Below are 23,533 nucleotides of genomic sequence, written 5' to 3'. Positions count from 1 at the left end.
AGAAGAAGGGTGAATGTGAGGGGATCGAGTTCCTACCAATAAGTCATACAAGTTGGTGCACGTTTCTCACCACATGGGAGGAGGCAACGTCAGTCCAAGTCCAAGGGGGGGGGGGGGGGGGGGGGGGGGGGGGGGGCATTCGAAAGGTTTCTGAGGCAGATCAAGTGAGCAAAGCTGAGCTGAAAATGTTGAGAAGAGGTGAAGCTCATAGAGTCACTTCTTCTTCTTAGAAGGTGCAGAAGCTTGAAAAGTCTGACACCCACAAGATGAACGAGGCAGCATCCTCCATCCTTTCTCTCACTGCCCCCACCTTTCCATCCATTGTCAGACTCCCTCCCTCCAACCAGCAGCCTGAACATAACCTGTCAGAGATACTGTGAAGTCAGTAAAACTCAGGAGTTAAAAAACGTTTGAAATCCACAGTTTGAGGAATAAAGTTTCATCTTATGGTTTCTGTCTTTTTGATGTTATTCCTCTAAAGCACCACAAAAAAAGAACAACATCAATGTGGTCCTGCAAAACTTTCCTCCTTTTCTTACATTCTTGTTTTATTGAGTTTTATTTTGAAGGTTTTGGCAGGAAGTTTAGCTGAAGGGGGTTCAGGGTGAATCAGTGGGTGAAAAGTCAAACAACAGCAGCAGTTTCAGTTGAATGTTAGCGCTGATTGATGAACAATGCCAGCAGAACCGGTCGGACCGTCCCAAACTGTGACTCACCTGCCCGCCCCGGGCAGGTAGAACTGGTCCGGCAGGTGAGTCCCACCGGGCGTATAAAAGCTCACAGCTCAGCTCTCGAGCCAGTTAGTGATTCTCAGGTGGAGCAGACAGCTGTTTTAAACCATGTTTCACCTGCTGCTGCTGGCCGGTGTCGTTCTGGGAGGATACATCGTCCTCACACAGACTCTCTTCAAAAGATCCAAATGTAAAGGAAACGCAGCGATGGCCGGTAAGACCGTCATCATCACAGGTGAGTCTGTCTGTCTGTGGGGGGGCGGGTTGTTTCATTACAGGTAAAAAAGATTGGAAATGTTTCTCAGTGTAAACTGTTCATGTGACAACTAAAAATAATATTTCTTATTCTGCCTGTGAATGAAAATGACAAAATCACTGAATAACTAAAAAGGAAAAAAACATTTTTAAAAAGTTTATGATATATGAAAAAACATTTATTAAAGGTTTAAATGTCAGAATTAATAAACAGACATTAGTTTAATAACTGGAAGAGCTAAAACAATTAGCCTCTTAAACAATTAGTCATTAGGTAATCTTATCACTTATTAAAAAACACCATCATCATCATCATCATCATCACATTTCAGCTCCTTCAGTGTTCCAGATTTTTTGCTTTTCTTTGATTTAAGTCATTTTAAAGTCAACAGCTTCAACTGGCAGAACAAAACAAGACATTTAAAGACGTCTCCTCTAGTTTCAGACATTTTATTACTATAACTGTCAACATAAAATGACAAACACTTGAAACACTAAAGATAAATGATGGTAAAATAGTGATAACTGATGTTATCTGATCAGGTATCACATCTTAAAACAGAGAGATATTTGATATGAAGAAACTTTTTGACTTCCATATTTACTGTATTATCGTAAAAACGCTGCCTGATTGAAAGCTGTTCAGTAGATCTGAAGCAGACCGACAGTCACCTGTACATCCGTGCTAGCAGCTCTGGACACAGCTGAACTAAAGTCCTCACGCTAACATCCTGATGTTCAGTAGATACAACGTTCACCGTGTTCACCGTGTTCGTTGAAACACAAGACCCAAAGTCCAGCTGAGGCTGATGGGAGCATCATTAGTTCTGCAGGCATTGTGTGTTGGACACATTAAACTGTTGGCCTGATGATGGCGCTAGATGAAACATCAGAGCATCACCAACATTATTGCAGTTTATCCTGAGGGGAGCGTGAACGTCATGACGATCCAGCTGTTGAGATATTTCAGGCGGCAGGTGACCGGCCTGCAGCCCGGCATTCCGTCCTCACGGTAAAACATGTCTGAATTATGTTTTGTTGTTGCTGACAGTTTGTGTTTTCCTGCCTCAGGGGGGAACACCGGCATCGGTAAAGCCACGGCTCTGCACCTGGCCAGGAAGGGAGCCAGAATCATCCTCGCCTGCCGAAACCGGGAGAAGGCTGAGGCCGCCATCGCAGATATACAACAGGTAGGGACGAAGAAGTGTCATACCCCGATAACTGGAGCACACCTTCCAGTCCCCCCTTTTTGAAAATGGGAACCCGGTCTGCCATAGGTACTGTCCCCCATCTTGACCGGACAGTGAAGAGGCTTGTAAGCAGCCCAACAATGTCCAGAGCCTTCAGCATATCAGGACGACTCTCCGTCACACACCTGAGGCCTGAGCGATGATTTGGCATCAGCAACATCTGCCACAGTGTTTATAGTCCGGGTCATCTGGACTCAGACTGAGCCGAGCCCTGCTTTCCCTCCCCGAGTCATCGAATAGTTTGCCTTCCATTAAGGGCCGATTGAAGTCGTTCTCTATAACCTCCCAAAGTCCTCCCACACCCGGGTTTATGCTTCAACAACTTTCAAAACTGCAGCCCTTCTGGCCTCCCGGCACCTGTACAGCTCCCAGGATCAAAGGGACACACAAGCCCTCCACCGTGGTGATCCTTTGGGGGGCAAAAACACACAAAAGTCTTTGGCGTAGTTTTAGTAAATATTTTTTTTAGCGCTGTCTTCAACTGATGATCTTTTCCCAGGAAACAGGAAGCACTGACGTTCTCTACATGCAGCTGGACTTGGCCAGTCTGAGGTCCGTTCGCTGCTTCACTGAAGTTTTCCTGAAAACTGAGTCCAGGCTGGATCTGCTCATCAACAATGCTGGTACACAAACACACACACGCCGTTACATGAAGACAAATGATTTATGGTATGATATTTTAAAAAGTGAGACAACAGTGTGATCGAAGCCTGAACAAGCTGCAAGTGTGAAATATCATCTACTGCTGTCTGCTGGACCAGAATCCAACGGCAGGACTGTAAAATCACACCACCTGCATGCACGTGCACAAGATAAGCAAAGGCAAAGGCAAGCAGATTATCAGGTGCAGGCTCACTCCAGATACTGGTTTTCGTTTTTAGAGATAGAAGAACGCAGCTGTTGGACCTTTGGTCTCTTTGTGGACGTTTATAGACGTTCTTTGTCAGCAGACCTTTTCTCTGGTTAAGTTTAAGCATCGTGGACAAACAAGTTCAAGTTAAAAGGAAACAAATCGAAGGGGAAATATTTTTTGACCGCAGTCTTAATAGCAGAAGGAACTGCAGACATGCCTGAAGCAGACCTTTAAAAACCTCTGTCTGTCTGTAGGTCTGGTGGCTGACGGGCGGACTGAAGACGGCTTCGGCATCGAGTTCGGGGTAAACCACCTGGGTCACTTCCTGTTGACCTGCCTGCTGCTGCAGCGAATGAAGGAGGCGGGAGGAGGACGAGTGGTCACTTTGTCCTCCATGGCTTACCGCTGGGGACACATTGACTTTGAGGTGGGCTTTTAAATCACTGTTACAACATACAAATACACAAAAACACATTTTATCTTACACTTCATTTGCTTTCACTGCCCACACTTTGACTCGCAGTCACCTCCTGACAGAGATTACACTTTAATGAGCACTTCAGGTAAAAACTAGTGTGTCATTATGATATCTCATCAATTTCCATTCTTTGGAGGGGCCCGACCCCCAGGTTGGGCCCCACTGGACTAAACTAGCAAACTGTATATGACGTAGTTGAAAGCAGCTCCATCAGTAAATTAATGTCACACAGAATCAGAGATCAGTCACAGGAGACATTTTACTGCACAGACAGTACTTTTACTGCGTGTAGCTGACAGTACTGCTGTACTTTTACTGCGTGCAGCTGACAGTACTTCTTTCTTACAAGCTGCTCCTTCACTCGCATCACTTGGAGCAACACGAATCATACTGACAGCAACGTGCAGCGCCATCAGTTATACAATGAAAATCACAGCTCCTAAAAATAGTTTCATAATCTGATGCATCAGCTTCATTCAGCATCAGAACTGGTTCTCCAGGTGCTGCTCAGGTGTGACATGATGTCATGAAACACAAAGAGATCCCTTCATACGAATGTTCTCTGTGCTGAGAACATTCCTGGTCGGCGGCTCGAGGCTACAATAACAGGACGCATGACGTCAACGCGAGCCGCCTCGTGTCGCGTGTGCTCGGTAACGATCCCTGTCACTCAGGTGATCCCGTGTTAATGAAGTCATTGTGTTCTCAGGCTCTGGCGGTGAACAAACACCTGGGCACGGGCAGGTACAGCTGGCAGTTCTTCCAGGCCTACTGCAACAGCAAATTGTGTAACGTGCTCTTCACCCACGAGCTCGCCAAGAGGCTGAAAGGGACCAACGTGACCTGCTACAGTGTCCACCCAGGTAAAACACTTCAAACAGACTCCCACAGAATCCCTTCATATCCCACTGATGAGCTACTGTCATCATTAAAGTAAAAGTATGTTTGGTATTTTTCACCAGAACGACATGAAGGGAGATATCTCAAGTGTTTGAGGCTCTGCTTTGAAAATCTGACCTCAGCATTCCTAACACAGCTATGGGTGGGGTCGAAGGCACGACAGACCACACCTGAGATCTGGGTGTGGTCAGAAGTGCGTCAGACATGAACCTGTGAACCTTTCCATGTTTTTCTTCCACACGTTAGCGTGAAGCGAACTGTGACGTTGTGAACGAGCTAAAGGCTTCATGTTCCGCGGGTTTCAGTTTTCTCTCGGGTCAATTTTGTCCTGTGTCCCTCCACCCTGCAGGTGTGGTCCGGACCGAGCTGTCGCGTCACGTCAGCCTGTGGCAGAAGGTTTTCATCGAACCGGTGGCCCAGCTGCTGTTCCTGGACCCGGAGGCCGGAGCCCAGACCACGCTGCACTGCTCCCTGCAGGAAGGAATCGAACCTCTGAGCGGACGTTACTTCTCCTGCTGCGCCGTGCAGGAAGTTTCTGCCCGGGCCCAAGATGACGCCGTGGCCCGGAAACTATGGGAGGTCAGCGAGACGCTCTGTGGACTGTCTTAAGGTGGAATGACCACAAAGGACTTTTTCCTCTACCTTAAACGGATTGTTCAGTCCCTGAGCAAGAACTCTGCCTCAGTTTAAACCGGTTTAGTCTGGTGTTGATGTGGAGTTTGCCTTTCTGTATTCACCAATGTAATTATATTAATACAAATCCTTTGTGAACATCTGGTTGTGCTGTCTGCCATCTGTTGATCACAGTTTACAGCTTCTCACCTCCACACAGTAAACTGCCGAGAAATGTGAACCATCTAGTCCAAAACAGTTCAGGTCTCCAGAGACGCCTTATTCTGAACACGCTGCGCTGGCGCCACCTGGTGGCTGCTGGCTGACACATCAAGGTGTCAAACTTTGGTCCTGTCTGCAAACGGATGGATGACAACATGGAGAGTAATGGAGCCTTCAGAGCAGCTTCAGGGCTGCTTGTCTTCAGGTGTTTGTCAGCAGAGTGTTGTAACACTGCAGGTTAAAACCACGGCTCAACGCACAGGTGAGTCCGTGGACAGGTAGGGGAGTCACAGTCAGCTCAGCATTTTGAATAACCAGCCAAGCCCCCCACACCATCACACCTCCACCTCCCCCTGCTGCCTCACAGTGGAACCACACCCGCAGATACCATCCATTCACCTTCTCTGGACCTCACAAAGACAACAGCTGGAAAAAATAAATCTAGATAAAAACTATGCAGAGAAAAACGTGGAGCTTTTTTCTTTTCTTCATCTCGCGTCCTGGTTGTTTTCTCTTTGAAAGTTAAGTTCAGCATTCTTACTTAATCATTTCTTCAGTCTCTCCTCGGTTAACAGTGTTTCCTCATATGAGCCACGGTCAAACTGTAATCTGATTACCTTCTACTGAAACTCATGAAAGTTTCCATGTGAAGTCTGTGCTGTCGTTTACTGTCGGTGCTCTGAGCAGCTCTGATTTACAGGTCAGTGTTGGTGCTGATGGAGCTCTGAGTGACACTGAGCACTTCTGATAGAAACCTGGTTCTGTTGCTCTGCTGTCAATCAATCAACAATATTATTAGTACTGTTTTAAATCTTGTATTGATCATGGATGAGTCAGCAGATCCACTCTCATTTTCAAAACCTTTCTTTTGTCATATTAATTTACCCCAGAAAAATGTGGTTCATATTGTGTCCTACTAACAATGAAGTTATACATCAGAATCAGCTCAGCTGAACACATACAAGGAGTCTGACTTTGATCTCAAACAATATGATGTCAATATACAAGTGAAGTGTTTCTGTAAGTTCATACAATTTGTGCAAAGAAATAAACAATGACTGAATAAACATGGACTTTCTGGTTCTGTATGCATGTCTCTATCTACAGTCCATACAGCATGCAGGATGATGTACATGTTAAAGCACAGTTAGTAAACTGTTAACATGTCCTTTTTAAATTTTAAGTGACTGTTGTGTTTTTACATCGCACAGCAGATAAATGATATTTTATGTACAAACTCTTCTACTTGTCTCTCAAGCTTTCGAGCAGCAGGTCTGACCCGACCTGACCTGACCAGGTCTGTAGAAACATCGTCAGTCACTGCAGAAACTCGTTTTCTCTTAGATTCACCCTGTTTGGTAAGTTTTCCCTCCTCTGAGTTGATCCTGTAACTGGGTGATGTTGCTCATTGTAGTTGCTGAAAGAGCAGCTCCACCAACTTCATAACATCAGTTTTGTCCTCATGCAGAAATGGCTGACAGAGCAAAGGACGACAGGGAGCTGCAGGCCGTCAACAGAGAGGGGGTTTGGAAGTGGAGAGAGGACAGGAGGTCCTACACCCCCGCCAGAATTTATATTTCAGAAAGCTCTTTTGGCTTCCTGTCCTGTGATGGTTAACACAAATCACACAACTGTCAACAAATATTCTACATTTGAACTGTAAAGAAATCCAGACATTCAATTGTGGAAAACAAAAGTGTGTGTCAGGAAGTGGGGTTTCAGGGGAACAAGGATTGAACCCAAATGCAGACACGAGGGGGCGCTGTTTGAATTAACAGATTTATTTAACAACCAAAATCCAGAACTCAGGGGACTCCGAATAACACGAGGGTAGATGGACATAAGATAAGGAACAGAGACAAAACAGGGAAAAACTGAACAAACACTTACAAAAAACGTGGCGTAACTCACAGACTGAGACAACACTAAAGGACATTTACATGGGGCATGGCTTGGTTAATGAACATAGACAACAGTAGTAAAAACTGGACAAACACGAACATGAAACATGGCATAGCAATGGACAAAGACCTTATTAGGAAACACTTCCATGGGCATGGCATGGCTAGGGAACACAGACACTTAGATGACGCTGAGTAACACTTAAAGAACAAAGACAAGACTAAGAGAAACACGAGTAGATGACATGGTATGGGGAGGTGATGCAAACACTAAAGATGGTGGACAACACTTACAAGATCTTGAATTGTGGCATGGATGAGAACAAAGACAACACAAGGAAAAACACTCTGTAGTGGCATAGAGCAACAGCAAGGACTCTCAGACAAGGACTGAGGGGAAGACACAGACTTAAATACACAAGGGAGGACAACTAATGACACACAGGTGAAACAAATCAGACAATCACAAAGGCAGGAAAACACAGGAAGTAGAGCCAAAAGAAGAACCATGACATGAACCTTCAAAATAAAACAGGACGTGACAAAAACAGACTATGACGCCACAAAAGGAGAATCGACAAAAAACGGGCGTGCCAAGCTTGGATCATGACACTGTGCCGAAGACGGACAGGATTCACAAAACCGGTTTCTATAGTCCAGTAATTCTTCCTAATTATTATATTTGTCTAAGTGAAACTCTGAAACATGTGAAACTCTGCACATGTCACTTTGATTGAAAATGAATTGTAATGTGTAGATATGTAAATCTAAAAAAACAATGTACATAGCATAAATACAATCATATATAAATGTCCATTTGCTGTTGTTAAACACATGAATACACTTTAGACCGTATTTAGACAGATTTTGTGATTTAGCAATTTCATAAAGTTTCTCTCTGTGCAGATTCATCCAGGCCATGTAGGCACAAGGAAGCACTTGTGGTCCCAAAGACTCCTCACACCCAGGTGACTGCTGCTGCTTCAACAAGAACAAAACATATTGCCAGACCACATCTGGTGGGCTCACCCTGAATGACTGGATGAAAAAAAATAGTGGAGGTAGAGTGCCATGCAGGAAGCCATCGACACTGGGGCCGTCGTGCCCCGTAAAGATCTGCGAGGGGGTCACCACGAAGGACAATCAGAAGAAAAACTTACAAAGATGGAGCCAGAACAAATCCGGACCGGACATACAGGAGGAGGAGGCAGAGGAGGGAAGAGGAGACAGCAAAGGGGAAGGAAGAGCAGAAGAAGAAGAAGGAGACTAAGGAGGAGGAGGAGAAGGAAAAGAAAAAGAATAAGAAGGAATAGGAGGAGGAGGAAAAGGAAGAGAAGAAGAAGAAGGAACAGGAGTATCTTTGCTCTTTCTTAAAGGTATCTGCTATTAATATGTTTTGTGTGTAGATTGTTGTTTTGCTCTTGGTTCAGAAGTAAACATATTTGTTTTATATACAGTTTGTTGTTGCTTGCATGTGCTTGCGAAGGCAGCACATGTGCAAAACTGGAATTAGCAAGCAACAGAGGTCAGATCAAAATGTGGAAACGCTTCACGAGTTTGCGTGTCATCCTTGTGCAGGGGCCATGCTAATCTTCTCTGTATCGATTCCAATTTTGCATATGTGCTGCCTTAGCAAGCACAGTGGTGACCAGTCTCTGCCTACCTCTTATTCCCTGGCTGAAAGAGCGACCCCTTTATGGCAGTGCAGACTGGAGTGCTGCATTCCGTTGAGGGGCGTACCCTAAAGCATTGCAAGTGAGGGGATCTTCTGACATTGGCATGTTTGCAATTGCTGCATATTGGCTGCTTATTTTGTCTGCAATTGCAACACATTAGCTGCCCATTTTGTCTGCATGTTGATGAAAGCCACAAAAAGCATGAAGTCAAGAATGCCCTGTCACTGAAAGGGGGCGGGGCCCAATTGTACGTCCAGGCTGGACTCGAGACCCCACATCTAATGGTGCCCAGCCATAAGACATTCCAGGACAAGTGGGTGACTCGCACTAAGGCTGAGCATGTCTATGTGGGATCATCTTATGGCGTAAGCCACAGTATGTAGAGATCTTCCTGTAAATCTCTTATCCAGAACGCTTGGACACTTGTCCACCTTTCGCGGCCGTCCGGCTCTATGTGCCATTAGGGTGAGACAAAGCACATGTGCTCGCTTGCGAAGGCAGCACATGTGCTCGCTTGCGAAGGCAGCACATGTGCTCGCTTGCGAAGGCAGCACATGTGCTCGCTTGCAAAGGCACCACATGTGCTTGCGAAGGCACCACATGTGCTTGCGAAGTCTCATCTTATGGCGTAAGCCACAGTATGTAGAGATCTTCCTGTAAAATATCTTATCCTGAACACTTGGAATGTGTCCACCTTTCACAGCCGTCCGGCTATATGTGCCAGTAGGGGGAGACAAAGCAGAAGGCCCAGTGGGCAAGAGTTTAATACTCGTCCTTGGTTGGGTAAAGGCATGGTTTGGAATTTGGCTCAGCCAACAACTGCCTTGGCTACAATATTGAGAACGTGGTGATTGCCACTGTTGTTGCCAGCAAGAACTTCGGTCACAACACATGAAGTCTGGATTCTAAAGCCCCTGGTTGGGCCTGGCAAGCGCAGAGATTTCTTGCCTACGGCCAGCGCCACCGCTTCGGCTGCTCGACGAGGTGCTTAAGATTTGCCGCCGGCACTCAACATGCCATGATTTTGTCACGCGGTAGAGCACGAATTGTGTCCAGTTCTGCAGTGGCACGTATGCCCCTCCATTGCTGGAGAACTGCTCCGGGCAACAGAGGTCAGATCAAAATGTGGAAACGCTTCACGAGTTTGCGTGTCATCCTTGTGCAGGGGCCATGCTAATCTTCTCTGTATCGATTCCAATTTTGCATATGTGCTGCCTTAGCAAGCACATTGGTGGTCAGACTCTGCCTACCTCTTATTCCCTGGCTGAAAGAGCGACCCCTTTATGGCAGTGCAGACTGGAGTGCTGCATTCCGTTGAGGGGCGTACCCTAAAGCATTGCAAGTGAGGGGATCTTGCCGACATTGGCATGTTTGCAATTGCTGCATATTGGCTGCTTATTTTGTCTGCAACTGCAACACATTAGCTGCCCATTTTGTCTGCATGTTGATGAAAGCCACAGAAAGTATGAGGTCAAGAATGCCCTGTCACTGAAAGGGGGCGGGGCCCAATTGTACGTTCAGGCTGGACTCGAGACCCCACATCTAATGGTGCCCAGCCATAAGACATTCCAGGACAAGTGGGTGACTCGCACTAAGGCTGAGCATGTCTATGTGGGATCATCTTATGGCGTAAGCCACAGTATGTAAAGAGCTTCCTGTGAAATCTCCTATCCTGAACACTTGGAACGTGTGCACCTTTCGCGTCCGTCCGGCTCTATGTGCCAGTAGGGGGAGACAAAGCAGACGGCCCAGTGGGCAAGAGTTTAATACTTGTCCTTGGTTTGGGTAAAGGCATGGTTTGGATCTGGCTCAGCCAACAACTGCCTTGGCTACAACATTGATAACGTGGTGATTGCCACTGTTGTTGCCAGCAAGAACTTCGGTCACAACACATGAAGTCTGGATTCTAAAGCCCCTGGGAGGGCCTGGCAAGCGAAGAGATTTCTTGCCTACGGCCAGCGCCACCGCTTCGGCTGGTCTACGAGGTGCTGCCGACTTGCTGCCGGCACTCAACATGCCATGATTTTCTCACGCGGTGCAAGGAAGAGCACGAATTGTGTCCAGTTCTGCAGTGGCACGTATCCCCCTCCATTGCTGGAGAACTGCTCCGGGCAACAGAGGTCAGATCAAAATGTGGAAACGCTTCACGAGTTTGCGTGTCATCCTTGTGCAGGGGCCATGCTAATCTTCTCTGTATCGATTCCAATTTTGCATATGTGCTGCCTTAGCAAGCACATTGGTGATCAGTCTCTTATTTTGTCTGCAACTGCAACACATTAGCTGCCCATTTTGTCTGCATGTTGATGAAAGCCACAGAAAGTATGAGGTCAAGAATGCCCTGTCACTGAAAGGGGGCGGGGCCCAATTGTACGTTCAGGCTGGACTCGAGACCCCACATCTAAAGGTGCCCAGCCATAAGACATTCCAGGACAAGTGGGTGACTCGCACTAAGGCTGAGCATGTCTATGTGGGATCATCTTTTGGCGTAAGCCACAGTATGTAAAGAGCTTCCTGTGAAATCTCCTATCCTGAACTCTTGGAACGTGTGCACCTTTCGCGTCCGTCCGGCTCTATGTGCCAGTAGGGGGAGACAAAGCAGACGGCCCAGTGGGCAAGAGTTTAATACTTGTCCTTGGTTTGGGTAAAGGCATGGTTTGGATTTGGCTCAGCCAACAACTGCCTTGGCTACAACATTGATAACGTGGTGATTGCCACTGTTGTTGCCAGCAAGAACTTCGGTCACAACACATGAAGTCTGGATTCTAAAGCCCCTGGGAGGGCCTGGCAAGCGCAGAGATTTCTTGCCTACGGCCAGCGCCACTGTTGTTGCCAGCAAGAACTTCGGTCACAACACATGAAGTCTGGATTCTAAAGCCCTTGGTAGGGGCTGGCAAGCGCAGAGATTTCTTGCCTACGGCCAGCGCCACTGCTTCGGCTGGTCTACGAGGTGCTGCCGACTTGCTGCCGGCACTCAACATGCCATGATTTTCTCACACGGTGCAAGGAAGAGCACGAATTGTGTCCAGTTCTGCAGTGGCACGTATGCCCCTACATTGCTGGAGAACTGCTCCGGGCAACAGAGGTCAGATCAAAATGTGGAAACGCTTCACGAGTTTGCGTGTCATCCTTGTGCAGGGGCCATGCTAATCTTCTCTGTATCGATTCCAATTTTGCATATGTGCTGCCTTAGCAAGCACATTGGTGATCAGTCTCTGCCTACCTCTTATTCCCTGGCTGAAAGAGTGACCCCTTTATGGCAGTGCAGACTGGAGTGCTGCATTCCGTTGAGGGGCGTACCCTAAAGCATTGCAAGTCAGGGGATCTTGCCGACATTGGCATGTTTGCAATTGCTGCATATTGGCTGCTTATTTTGTCTGCAACTGCAACACATTAGCTGCCCATTTTGTCTGCATGTTGATGAAAGCCACAGAAAGTATGAGGTCAAGAATGCCCTGTCACTGAAAGGGGGCGGGGCCCAATTGTACGTTCAGGCTGGACTCGAGACCCCACATCTAATGGTGCCCAGCCATAAGACATTCCAGGACAAGTGGGTGACTCGCACTAAGGCTGAGCATGTCTATGTGGGATCATCTTATGGCGTAAGCCACAGTATGTAAAGAGCTTCCTGTGAAATCTCCTATCCTGAACACTTGGAACGTGTGCACCTTTTGCGTCCGTCCGGCTCTATGTGCCAGTAGGGGGAGACAAAGCAGACGGCCCAGTGGGCAAGAGTTTAATACTTGTCCTTGGTTTGGGTAAAGGCATGGTTTGGATCTGGCTCAGCCAACAACTGCCTTGGCTACAACATTGATAACGTGGTGATTGCCACTGTTGTTGCCAGCAAGAACTTTGGTCACAACACATGAAGTCTGGATTCTAAAGCCCCTGGGAGGGCCTGGCAAGCGAAGAGATTTCTTGCCTACGGCCAGCGCCACCGCTTCGGCTGGTCTACGAGGTGCTGCCGACTTGCTGCCGGCACTCAACATGCCATGATTTTCTCACGCGGTGCAAGGAAGAGCACGAATTGTGTCCAGTTCTGCAGTGGCACGTATCCCCCTCCATTGCTGGAGAACTGCTCCGGGCAACAGAGGTCAGATCAAAATGTGGAAACGCTTCACGAGTTTGCGTGTCATCCTTGTGCAGGGGCCATGCTAATCTTCTCTGTATCGATTCCAATTTTGCATGTGTGCTGCCTTAGCAAGCACATTGGTGATCAGTCTCTTATTTTGTCTGCAACTGCAACACATTAGCTGCCCATTTTGTCTGCATGTTGATGAAAGCCACAGAAAGTATGAGGTCAAGAATGCCCTGTCACTGAAAGGGGGCGGGGCCCAATTGTACGTTCAGGCTGGACTCGAGACCCCACATCTAAAGGTGCCCAGCCATAAGACATTCCAGGACAAGTGGGTGACTCGCACTAAGGCTGAGCATGTCTATGTGGGATCATCTTTTGGCGTAAGCCACAGTATGTAAAGAGCTTCCTGTGAAATCTCCTATCCTGAACTCTTGGAACGTGTGCACCTTTCGCGTCCGTCCGGCTCTATGTGCCAGTAGGGGGAGACAAAGCAGAAGGCCCAGTGGGCAAGAGTTTAATACTTGTCCTTGGTTTGGGTAAAGGCATGGTTTGGATTTGGCTCAGCCAACAACTGCCTTGGCTACAACATTGATAACGTGGTGATTGCCACTGTTGTTGCCAGCAAGAACTTCGGTCACAACACATGAAGTCTGGATTCTAAAGCCCCTGGGAGGGCCTGGCAAGCGCAGAGATTTCTTGCCTACGGCCAGCGCCACTGTTGTTGCCAGCAAGAACTTCGGTCACAACACATGAAGTCTGGATTCTAAAGCCCTTGGTAGGGGCTGGCAAGCGCAGAGATTTCTTGCCTACGGCCAGCGCCACTGCTTCGGCTGGTCTACGAGGTGCTGCCGACTTGCTGCCGGCACTCAACATGCCATGATTTTCTCACACGGTGCAAGGAAGAGCACGAATTGTGTCCAGTTCTGCAGTGGCACGTATGCCCCTCCATTGCTGGAGAACTGCTCCGGGCAACAGAGGTCAGATCAAAATGTGGAAACGCTTCACGAGTTTGCGTGTCATCCTTGTGCAGGGGCCATGCTAATCTTCTCTGTATCGATTCCAATTTTGCATATGTGCTGCCTTAGCAAGCACATTGGTGGTCAGACTCTGCCTACCTCTTATTCCCTGGCTGAAAGAGCGACCCCTTTATGGCAGTGCAGACTGGAGTGCTGCATTCCGTTGAGGGGCGTACCCTAAAGCATTGCAAGTGAGGGGATCTTGCCGACATTGGCATGTTTGCAATTGCTGCATATTGGCTGCTTATTTTGTCTGCAACTGCAACACATTAGCTGCCCATTTTGTCTGCATGTTGATGAAAGCCACAGAAAGTATGAGGTCAAGAATGCCCTGTCACTGAAAGGGGGCGGGGCCCAATTGTACGTTCAGGCTGGACTCGAGACCCCACATCTAATGGTGCCCAGCCATAAGACATTCCAGGACAAGTGGGTGACTCGCACTAAGGCTGAGCATGTCTATGTGGGATCATCTTATGGCGTAAGCCACAGTATGTAAAGAGCTTCCTGTGAAATCTCCTATCCTGAACACTTGGAACGTGTGCACCTTTCGCGTCCGTCCGGCTCTATGTGCCAGTAGGGGGAGACAAAGCAGACGGCCCAGTGGGCAAGAGTTTAATACTTGTCCTTGGTTTGGGTAAAGGCATGGTTTGGATCTGGCTCAGCCAACAACTGCCTTGGCTACAACATTGATAACGTGGTGATTGCCACTGTTGTTGCCAGCAAGAACTTCGGTCACAACACATGAAGTCTGGATTCTAAAGCCCCTGGGAGGGCCTGGCAAGCGAAGAGATTTCTTGCCTACGGCCAGCGCCACCGCTTCGGCTGGTCTACGAGGTGCTGCCGACTTGCTGCCGGCACTCAACATGCCATGATTTTCTCACGCGGTGCAAGGAAGAGCACGAATTGTGTCCAGTTCTGCAGTGGCACGTATCCCCCTCCATTGCTGGAGAACTGCTCCGGGCAACAGAGGTCAGATCAAAATGTGGAAACGCTTCACGAGTTTGCGTGTCATCCTTGTGCAGGGGCCATGCTAATCTTCTCTGTATCGATTCCAATTTTGCATATGTGCTGCCTTAGCAAGCACATTGGTGATCAGTCTCTGCCTACCTCTTATTCCCTGGCTGAAAGAGTGACCCCTTTATGGCAGTGCAGACTGGAGTGCTGCATTCCGTTGAGGGGCGTACCCTAAAGCATTGCAAGTCAGGGGATCTTGCCGACATTGGCATGTTTGCAATTGCTGCATATTGGCTGCTTATTTTGTCTGCAACTGCAACACATTAGCTGCCCATTTTGTCTGCATGTTGATGAAAGCCACAGAAAGTATGAGGTCAAGAATGCCCTGTCACTGAAAGGGGGCGGGGCCCAATTGTACGTTCAGGCTGGACTCGAGACCCCACATCTAATGGTGCCCAGCCATAAGACATTCCAGGACAAGTGGGTGACTCGCACTAAGGCTGAGCATGTCTATGTGGGATCATCTTATGGCGTAAGCCACAGTATGTAAAGAGCTTCCTGTGAAATCTCCTATCCTGAACACTTGGAACGTGTGCACCTTTTGCGTCCGTCCGGCTCTATGTGCCAGTAGGGGGAGACAAAGCAGACGGCCCAGTGGGCAAGAGTTTAATACTTGTCCTTGGTTTGGGTAAAGGCATGGTTTGGATCTGGCTCAGCCAACAACTGCCTTGGCTACAACATTGATAACGTGGTGATTGCCACTGTTGTTGCCAGCAAGAACTTTGGTCACAACACATGAAGTCTGGATTCTAAAGCCCCTGGGAGGGCCTGGCAAGCGAAGAGATTTCTTGCCTACGGCCAGCGCCACCGCTTCGGCTGGTCTACGAGGTGCTGCCGACTTGCTGCCGGCACTCAACATGCCATGATTTTCTCACGCGGTGCAAGGAAGAGCACGAATTGTGTCCAGTTCTGCAGTGGCACGTATCCCCCTCCATTGCTGGAGAACTGCTCCGGGCAACAGAGGTCAGATCAAAATGTGGAAACGCTTCACGAGTTTGCGTGTCATCCTTGTGCAGGGGCCATGCTAATCTTCTCTGTATCGATTCCAATTTTGCATGTGTGCTGCCTTAGCAAGCACATTGGTGATCAGTCTCTTATTTTGTCTGCAACTGCAACACATTAGCTGCCCATTTTGTCTGCATGTTGATGAAAGCCACAGAAAGTATGAGGTCAAGAATGCCCTGTCACTGAAAGGGGGCGGGGCCCAATTGTACGTTCAGGCTGGACTCGAGACCCCACATCTAAAGGTGCCCAGCCATAAGACATTCCAGGACAAGTGGGTGACTCGCACTAAGGCTGAGCATGTCTATGTGGGATCATCTTTTGGCGTAAGCCACAGTATGTAAAGAGCTTCCTGTGAAATCTCCTATCCTGAACTCTTGGAACGTGTGCACCTTTCGCGTCCGTCCGGCTCTATGTGCCAGTAGGGGGAGACAAAGCAGAAGGCCCAGTGGGCAAGAGTTTAATACTTGTCCTTGGTTTGGGTAAAGGCATGGTTTGGATTTGGCTCAGCCAACAACTGCCTTGGCTACAACATTGATAACGTGGTGATTGCCACTGTTGTTGCCAGCAAGAACTTCGGTCACAACACATGAAGTCTGGATTCTAAAGCCCCTGGGAGGGCCTGGCAAGCGCAGAGATTTCTTGCCTACGGCCAGCGCCACTGTTGTTGCCAGCAAGAACTTCGGTCACAACACATGAAGTCTGGATTCTAAAGCCCTTGGTAGGGGCTGGCAAGCGCAGAGATTTCTTGCCTACGGCCAGCGCCACTGCTTCGGCTGGTCTACGAGGTGCTGCCGACTTGCTGCCGGCACTCAACATGCCATGATTTTCTCACACGGTGCAAGGAAGAGCACGAATTGTGTCCAGTTCTGCAGTGGCACGTATGCCCCTCCATTGCTGGAGAACTGCTCCGGGCAACAGAGGTCAGATCAAAATGTGGAAACGCTTCACGAGTTTGCGTGTCATCCTTGTGCAGGGGCCATGCTAATCTTCTCTGTATCGATTCCAATTTTGCATATGTGCTGCCTTAGCAAGCACATTGGTGATCAGTCTCTGCCTACCTCTTATTCCCTGGCTGAAAGAGCGACCCCTTTATGGCAGTGCAGACTGGAGTGCTGCATTCCGTTGAGGGGCGTACCCTAAAGCATTGCAAGTGAGGGGATCTTGCCGACATTGGCATGTTTGCAATTGCTGCATATTGGCTGCTTATTTTGTCTGCAACTGCAACACATTAGCTGCCCATTTTGTCTGCATGTTGATGAAAGCCACAGAAAGTATGAGGTCAAGAATGCCCTGTCACTGAAAGGGGGCGGGGCCCAATTGTACGTTCAGGCTGGACTCGAGACCCCACATCTAATGGTGCCCAGCCATAAGACATTCCAGGACAAGTGGGTGACTCGCACTAAGGCTGAGCATGTCTATGTGGGATCATCTTATGGCGTAAGCCACAGTATGTAAAGAGCTTCCTGTGAAATCTCCTATCCTGAACACTTGGAACGTGTGCACCTTTCGCGTCCGTCCGGCTCTATGTGCCAGTAGGGGGAGACAAAGCAGACGGCCCAGTGGGCAAGAGTTTAATACTTGTCCTTGGTTTGGGTAAAGGCATGGTTTGGATCTGGCTCAGCCAACAACTGCCTTGGCTACAACATTGATAACGTGGTGATTGCCACTGTTGTTGCCAGCAAGAACTTCGGTCACAACACATGAAGTCTGGATTCTAAAGCCCCTGGGAGGGCCTGGCAAGCGAAGAGATTTCTTGCCTACGGCCAGCGCCACCGCTTCGGCTGGTCTACGAGGTGCTGCCGACTTGCTGCCGGCACTCAACATGCCATGATTTTCTCACGCGGTGCAAGGAAGAGCACGAATTGTGTCCAGTTCTGCAGTGGCACGTATCCCCCTCCATTGCTGGAGAACTGCTCCGGGCAACAGAGGTCAGATCAAAATGTGGAAACGCTTCACGAGTTTGCGTGTCATCCTTGTGCAGGGGCCATGCTAATCTTCTCTGTATCGATTCCAATTTTGCATATGTGCTGCCTTAGCAAGCACATTGGTGATCAGTCTCTTATTTTGTCTGCAACTGCAACACATTAGCTGCCCATTTTGTCTGCATGTTGATGAAAGCCACAGAAAGTATGAGGTCAAGAATGCCCTGTCACTGAAAGGGGGCGGGGCCCAATTGTACGTTCAGGCTGGACTCGAGACCCCACATCTAAAGGTGCCCAGCCATAAGACATTCCAGGACAAGTGGGTGACTCGCACTAAGGCTGAGCATGTCTATGTGGGATCATCTTTTGGCGTAAGCCACAGTATGTAAAGAGCTTCCTGTGAAATCTCCTATCCTGAACTCTTGGAACGTGTGCACCTTTCGCGTCCGTCCGGCTCTATGTGCCAGTAGGGGGAGACAAAGCAGACGGCCCAGTGGGCAAGAGTTTAATACTTGTCCTTGGTTTGGGTAAAGGCATGGTTTGGATTTGGCTCAGCCAACAACTGCCTTGGCTACAACATTGATAACGTGGTGATTGCCACTGTTGTTGCCAGCAAGAACTTCGGTCACAACACATGAAGTCTGGATTCTAAAGCCCCTGGGAGGGCCTGGCAAGCGCAGAGATTTCTTGCCTACGGCCAGCGCCACTGTTGTTGCCAGCAAGAACTTCGGTCACAACACATGAAGTCTGGATTCTAAAGCCCTTGGTAGGGGCTGGCAAGCGCAGAGATTTCTTGCCTACGGCCAGCGCCACTGCTTCGGCTGGTCTACGAGGTGCTGCCGGCACTCAACATGCCATGATTTTCTCACACGGTGCAAGGAAGAGCACGAATTGTGTCCAGTTCTGCAGTGGCACGTATGCCCCTACATTGCTGGAGAACTGCTCCGGGCAACAGAGGTCAGATCAAAATGTGGAAACGCTTCACGAGTTTGCGTGTCATCCTTGTGCAGGGGCCATGCTAATCTTCTCTGTATCGATTCCAATTTTGCATATGTGCTGCCTTAGCAAGCACATTGGTGATCAGTCTCTGCCTACCTCTTATTCCCTGGCTGAAAGAGCGACCCCTTTATGGCAGTGCAGACTGGAGTGCTGCATTCCGTTGAGGGGCGTACCCTAAAGCATTGCAAGTGAGGGGATCTTGCCGACATTGGCATGTTTGCAATTGCTGCATATTGGCTGCTTATTTTGTCTGCAACTGCAACACATTAGCTGCCCATTTTGTCTGCATGTTGATGAAAGCCACAGAAAGTATGAGGTCAAGAATGCCCTGTCACTGAAAGGGGGCGGGGCCCAATTGTACGTTCAGGCTGGACTCGAGACCCCACATCTAAAGGTGCCCAGCCATAAGACATTCCAGGACAAGTGGGTGACTCGCACTAAGGCTGAGCATGTCTATGTGGGATCATCTTTTGGCGTAAGCCACAGTATGTAAAGAGCTTCCTGTGAAATCTCCTATCCTGAACTCTTGGAACGTGTGCACCTTTCGCGTCCGTCCGGCTCTATGTGCCAGTAGGGGGAGACAAAGCAGAAGGCCCAGTGGGCAAGAGTTTAATACTTGTCCTTGGTTTGGGTAAAGGCATGGTTTGGATTTGGCTCAGCCAACAACTGCCTTGGCTACAACATTGATAACGTGGTGATTGCCACTGTTGTTGCCAGCAAGAACTTCGGTCACAACACATGAAGTCTGGATTCTAAAGCCCCTGGGAGGGCCTGGCAAGCGCAGAGATTTCTTGCCTACGGCCAGCGCCACTGTTGTTGCCAGCAAGAACTTCGGTCACAACACATGAAGTCTGGATTCTAAAGCCCTTGGTAGGGGCTGGCAAGCGCAGAGATTTCTTGCCTACGGCCAGCGCCACTGCTTCGGCTGGTCTACGAGGTGCTGCCGACTTGCTGCCGGCACTCAACATGCCATGATTTTCTCACACGGTGCAAGGAAGAGCACGAATTGTGTCCAGTTCTGCAGTGGCACGTATGCCCCTCCATTGCTGGAGAACTGCTCCGGGCAACAGAGGTCAGATCAAAATGTGGAAACGCTTCACGAGTTTGCGTGTCATCCTTGTGCAGGGGCCATGCTAATCTTCTCTGTATCGATTCCAATTTTGCATATGTGCTGCCTTAGCAAGCACATTGGTGGTCAGACTCTGCCTACCTCTTATTCCCTGGCTGAAAGAGCGACCCCTTTATGGCAGTGCAGACTGGAGTGCTGCATTCCGTTGAGGGGCGTACCCTAAAGCATTGCAAGTGAGGGGATCTTGCCGACATTGGCATGTTTGCAATTGCTGCATATTGGCTGCTTATTTTGTCTGCAACTGCAACACATTAGCTGCCCATTTTGTCTGCATGTTGATGAAAGCCACAGAAAGTATGAGGTCAAGAATGCCCTGTCACTGAAAGGGGGCGGGGCCCAATTGTACGTTCAGGCTGGACTCGAGACCCCACATCTAATGGTGCCCAGCCATAAGACATTCCAGGACAAGTGGGTGACTCGCACTAAGGCTGAGCATGTCTATGTGGGATCATCTTATGGCGTAAGCCACAGTATGTAAAGAGCTTCCTGTGAAATCTCCTATCCTGAACACTTGGAACGTGTGCACCTTTTGCGTCCGTCCGGCTCTATGTGCCAGTAGGGGGAGACAAAGCAGACGGCCCAGTGGGCAAGAGTTTAATACTTGTCCTTGGTTTGGGTAAAGGCATGGTTTGGATCTGGCTCAGCCAACAACTGCCTTGGCTACAACATTGATAACGTGGTGATTGCCACTGTTGTTGCCAGCAAGAACTTCGGTCACAACACATGAAGTCTGGATTCTAAAGCCCCTGGGAGGGCCTGGCAAGCGAAGAGATTTCTTGCCTACGGCCAGCGCCACCGCTTCGGCTGGTCTACGAGGTGCTGCCGACTTGCTGCCGGCACTCAACATGCCATGATTTTCTCACGCGGTGCAAGGAAGAGCACGAATTGTGTCCAGTTCTGCAGTGGCACGTATCCCCCTCCATTGCTGGAGAACTGCTCCGGGCAACAGAGGTCAGATCAAAATGTGGAAACGCTTCACGAGTTTGCGTGTCATCCTTGTGCAGGGGCCATGCTAATCTTCTCTGTATCGATTCCAATTTTGCATATGTGCTGCCTTAGCAAGCACATTGGTGATCAGTCTCTTATTTTGTCTGCAACTGCAACACATTAGCTGCCCATTTTGTCTGCATGTTGATGAAAGCCACAGAAAGTATGAGGTCAAGAATGCCCTGTCACTGAAAGGGGGCGGGGCCCAATTGTACGTTCAGGCTGGACTCGAGACCCCACATCTAAAGGTGCCCAGCCATAAGACATTCCAGGACAAGTGGGTGACTCGCACTAAGGCTGAGCATGTCTATGTGGGATCATCTTTTGGCGTAAGCCACAGTATGTAAAGAGCTTCCTGTGAAATCTCCTATCCTGAACTCTTGGAACGTGTGCACCTTTCGCGTCCGTCCGGCTCTATGTGCCAGTAGGGGGAGACAAAGCAGACGGCCCAGTGGGCAAGAGTTTAATACTTGTCCTTGGTTTGGGTAAAGGCATGGTTTGGATTTGGCTCAGCCAACAACTGCCTTGGCTACAACATTGATAACGTGGTGATTGCCACTGTTGTTGCCAGCAAGAACTTCGGTCACAACACATGAAGTCTGGATTCTAAAGCCCCTGGGAGGGCCTGGCAAGCGCAGAGATTTCTTGCCTACGGCCAGCGCCACTGTTGTTGCCAGCAAGAACTTCGGTCACAACACATGAAGTCTGGATTCTAAAGCCCTTGGTAGGGGCTGGCAAGCGCAGAGATTTCTTGCCTACGGCCAGCGCCACTGCTTCGGCTGGTCTACGAGGTGCTGCCGGCACTCAACATGCCATGATTTTCTCACACGGTGCAAGGAAGAGCACGAATTGTGTCCAGTTCTGCAGTGGCACGTATGCCCCTACATTGCTGGAGAACTGCTCCGGGCAACAGAGGTCAGATCAAAATGTGGAAACGCTTCACGAGTTTGCGTGTCATCCTTGTGCAGGGGCCATGCTAATCTTCTCTGTATCGATTCCAATTTTGCATATGTGCTGCCTTAGCAAGCACATTGGTGATCAGTCTCTGCCTACCTCTTATTCCCTGGCTGAAAGAGCGACCCCTTTATGGCAGTGCAGACTGGAGTGCTGCATTCCGTTGAGGGGCGTACCCTAAAGCATTGCAAGTCAGGGGATCTTGCCGACATTGGCATGTTTGCAATTGCTGCATATTGGCTGCTTATTTTGTCTGCAACTGCAACACATTAGCTGCCCATTTTGTCTGCATGTTGATGAAAGCCACAGAAAGTATGAGGTCAAGAATGCCCTGTCACTGAAAGGGGGCGGGGCCCAATTGTACGTTCAGGCTGGACTCGAGACCCCACATCTAATGGTGCCCAGCCATAAGACATTCCAGGACAAGTGGGTGACTCGCACTAAGGCTGAGCATGTCTATGTGGGATCATCTTTTGGCGTAAGCCACAGTATGTAAAGAGCTTCCTGTGAAATCTCCTATCCTGAACTCTTGGAACGTGTGCACCTTTCGCGTCCGTCCGGCTCTATGTGCCAGTAGGGGGAGACAAAGCAGACGGCCCAGTGGGCAAGAGTTTAATACTTGTCCTTGGTTTGGGTAAAGGCATGGTTTGGATCTGGCTCAGCCAACAACTGCCTTGGCTACAACATTGATAATGTGGTGATTGCCACTGTTGTTGCCAGCAAGAACTTCGGTCACAACACATGAAGTCTGGATTCTAAAGCCCCTGGGAGGGCCTGGCAAGCGAAGAGATTTCTTGCCTACGGCCAGCGCCACCGCTTCGGCTGGTCTACGAGGTGCTGCCGACTTGCTGCCGGCACTCAACATGCCATGATTTTCTCACGCGGTGCAAGGAAGAGCACGAATTGTGTCCAGTTCTGCAGTGGCACGTATCCCCCTCCATTGCTGGAGAACTGCTCCGGGCAACAGAGGTCAGATCAAAATGTGGAAACGCTTCACGAGTTTGCGTGTCATCCTTGTGCAGGGGCCATGCTAATCTTCTCTGTATCGATTCCAATTTTGCATATGTGCTGCCTTAGCAAGCACATTGGTGATCAGTCTCTTATTTTGTCTGCAACTGCAACACATTAGCTGCCCATTTTGTCTGCATGTTGATGAAAGCCACAGAAAGTATGAGGTCAAGAATGCCCTGTCACTGAAAGGGGGCGGGGCCCAATTGTACGTTCAGGCTGGACTCGAGACCCCACATCTAAAGGTGCCCAGCCATAAGACATTCCAGGACAAGTGGGTGACTCGCACTAAGGCTGAGCATGTCTATGTGGGATCATCTTTTGGCGTAAGCCACAGTATGTAAAGAGCTTCCTGTGAAATCTCCTATCCTGAACTCTTGGAACGTGTGCACCTTTCGCGTCCGTCCGGCTCTATGTGCCAGTAGGGGGAGACAAAGCAGACGGCCCAGTGGGCAAGAGTTTAATACTTGTCCTTGGTTTGGGTAAAGGCATGGTTTGGATTTGGCTCAGCCAACAACTGCCTTGGCTACAACATTGATAACGTGG

The 23,533-nt window shown here is 49.0% G+C and overlaps 1 protein-coding gene and 15 non-coding genes across 16 annotated transcripts; 1 reads left to right on the top strand and 15 right to left on the bottom strand.

Moving 5' to 3' along the window:
- Positions 1-814: 814 nt before the first annotated feature.
- LOC121618926 (dehydrogenase/reductase SDR family member 13-like) lies at positions 815-5,240 on the top strand. The gene is made up of 6 exons (XM_041954570.1): positions 815-966; positions 2,058-2,176; positions 2,736-2,859; positions 3,344-3,516; positions 4,277-4,430; positions 4,817-5,240. The coding sequence occupies exons 1-6, from the start codon at positions 840-842 to the stop codon at positions 5,074-5,076; spliced, it is 957 nt and encodes a 318-aa protein (XP_041810504.1). The 5' UTR covers positions 815-839; the 3' UTR covers positions 5,077-5,240.
- A 3,495-nt stretch (positions 5,241-8,735) lies between these two features.
- On the bottom strand, positions 8,736-8,842 carry LOC121619033. The gene has a single exon (XR_006007496.1). It is a non-coding gene; the product is annotated as a U6 spliceosomal RNA (small nuclear RNA).
- A 1,156-nt stretch (positions 8,843-9,998) lies between these two features.
- On the bottom strand, positions 9,999-10,105 carry LOC121619032. The gene has a single exon (XR_006007495.1). It is a non-coding gene; the product is annotated as a U6 spliceosomal RNA (small nuclear RNA).
- Positions 10,106-11,006: 901 nt separating this feature from the next.
- Positions 11,007-11,113, bottom strand: LOC121619031. The gene has a single exon (XR_006007494.1). It is a non-coding gene; the product is annotated as a U6 spliceosomal RNA (small nuclear RNA).
- An 855-nt stretch (positions 11,114-11,968) lies between these two features.
- On the bottom strand, positions 11,969-12,075 carry LOC121619029. Its single transcript, XR_006007492.1, has one exon. It is a non-coding gene; the product is annotated as a U6 spliceosomal RNA (small nuclear RNA).
- A 901-nt stretch (positions 12,076-12,976) lies between these two features.
- On the bottom strand, positions 12,977-13,083 carry LOC121619036. Its single transcript, XR_006007499.1, has one exon. It is a non-coding gene; the product is annotated as a U6 spliceosomal RNA (small nuclear RNA).
- An 855-nt stretch (positions 13,084-13,938) lies between these two features.
- LOC121619028 lies at positions 13,939-14,045 on the bottom strand. The gene has a single exon (XR_006007491.1). It is a non-coding gene; the product is annotated as a U6 spliceosomal RNA (small nuclear RNA).
- A 901-nt stretch (positions 14,046-14,946) lies between these two features.
- LOC121619027 lies at positions 14,947-15,053 on the bottom strand. The gene has a single exon (XR_006007490.1). It is a non-coding gene; the product is annotated as a U6 spliceosomal RNA (small nuclear RNA).
- A 901-nt stretch (positions 15,054-15,954) lies between these two features.
- LOC121619035 lies at positions 15,955-16,061 on the bottom strand. Its single transcript, XR_006007498.1, has one exon. It is a non-coding gene; the product is annotated as a U6 spliceosomal RNA (small nuclear RNA).
- Positions 16,062-16,916: 855 nt separating this feature from the next.
- On the bottom strand, positions 16,917-17,023 carry LOC121619026. Its single transcript, XR_006007489.1, has one exon. It is a non-coding gene; the product is annotated as a U6 spliceosomal RNA (small nuclear RNA).
- Positions 17,024-17,924: 901 nt separating this feature from the next.
- LOC121619025 lies at positions 17,925-18,031 on the bottom strand. The gene has a single exon (XR_006007488.1). It is a non-coding gene; the product is annotated as a U6 spliceosomal RNA (small nuclear RNA).
- An 844-nt stretch (positions 18,032-18,875) lies between these two features.
- LOC121619024 lies at positions 18,876-18,982 on the bottom strand. The gene has a single exon (XR_006007487.1). It is a non-coding gene; the product is annotated as a U6 spliceosomal RNA (small nuclear RNA).
- A 1,007-nt stretch (positions 18,983-19,989) lies between these two features.
- On the bottom strand, positions 19,990-20,096 carry LOC121619023. The gene has a single exon (XR_006007486.1). It is a non-coding gene; the product is annotated as a U6 spliceosomal RNA (small nuclear RNA).
- Positions 20,097-20,997: 901 nt separating this feature from the next.
- LOC121619022 lies at positions 20,998-21,104 on the bottom strand. The gene has a single exon (XR_006007485.1). It is a non-coding gene; the product is annotated as a U6 spliceosomal RNA (small nuclear RNA).
- An 844-nt stretch (positions 21,105-21,948) lies between these two features.
- On the bottom strand, positions 21,949-22,055 carry LOC121619021. The gene has a single exon (XR_006007484.1). It is a non-coding gene; the product is annotated as a U6 spliceosomal RNA (small nuclear RNA).
- Positions 22,056-22,956: 901 nt separating this feature from the next.
- LOC121619019 lies at positions 22,957-23,063 on the bottom strand. The gene has a single exon (XR_006007483.1). It is a non-coding gene; the product is annotated as a U6 spliceosomal RNA (small nuclear RNA).
- Between the last annotated feature and the right edge of the window lie 470 nt (positions 23,064-23,533).

The sequence above is a fragment of the Chelmon rostratus genome, chromosome 15, assembly GCF_017976325.1.
Source record: "Chelmon rostratus isolate fCheRos1 chromosome 15, fCheRos1.pri, whole genome shotgun sequence".
Lineage (NCBI taxonomy): Eukaryota > Metazoa > Chordata > Actinopteri > Chaetodontiformes > Chaetodontidae > Chelmon > Chelmon rostratus.
The sequence above is the reverse complement of the archived record's forward strand: the minus strand, read 5'-3'. Positions and strand labels throughout refer to the sequence as shown.

Bases quoted from the DNA above. Each gene is read 5' to 3' on its own strand.
- LOC121618926 (XM_041954570.1), top strand. From the start codon at position 840: ATGTTTCACCTGCTGCTGCTGGCCGGTGTCGTTCTGGGAGGATACATC. The intron at 2,860-3,343 runs GTACACAAACAC...GTCTGTCTGTAG, and splicing joins TCTGCTCATCAACAATGCTG to GTCTGGTGGCTGACGGGCGG. The intron at 4,431-4,816 runs GTAAAACACTTC...TCCACCCTGCAG, and splicing joins CTGCTACAGTGTCCACCCAG to GTGTGGTCCGGACCGAGCTG.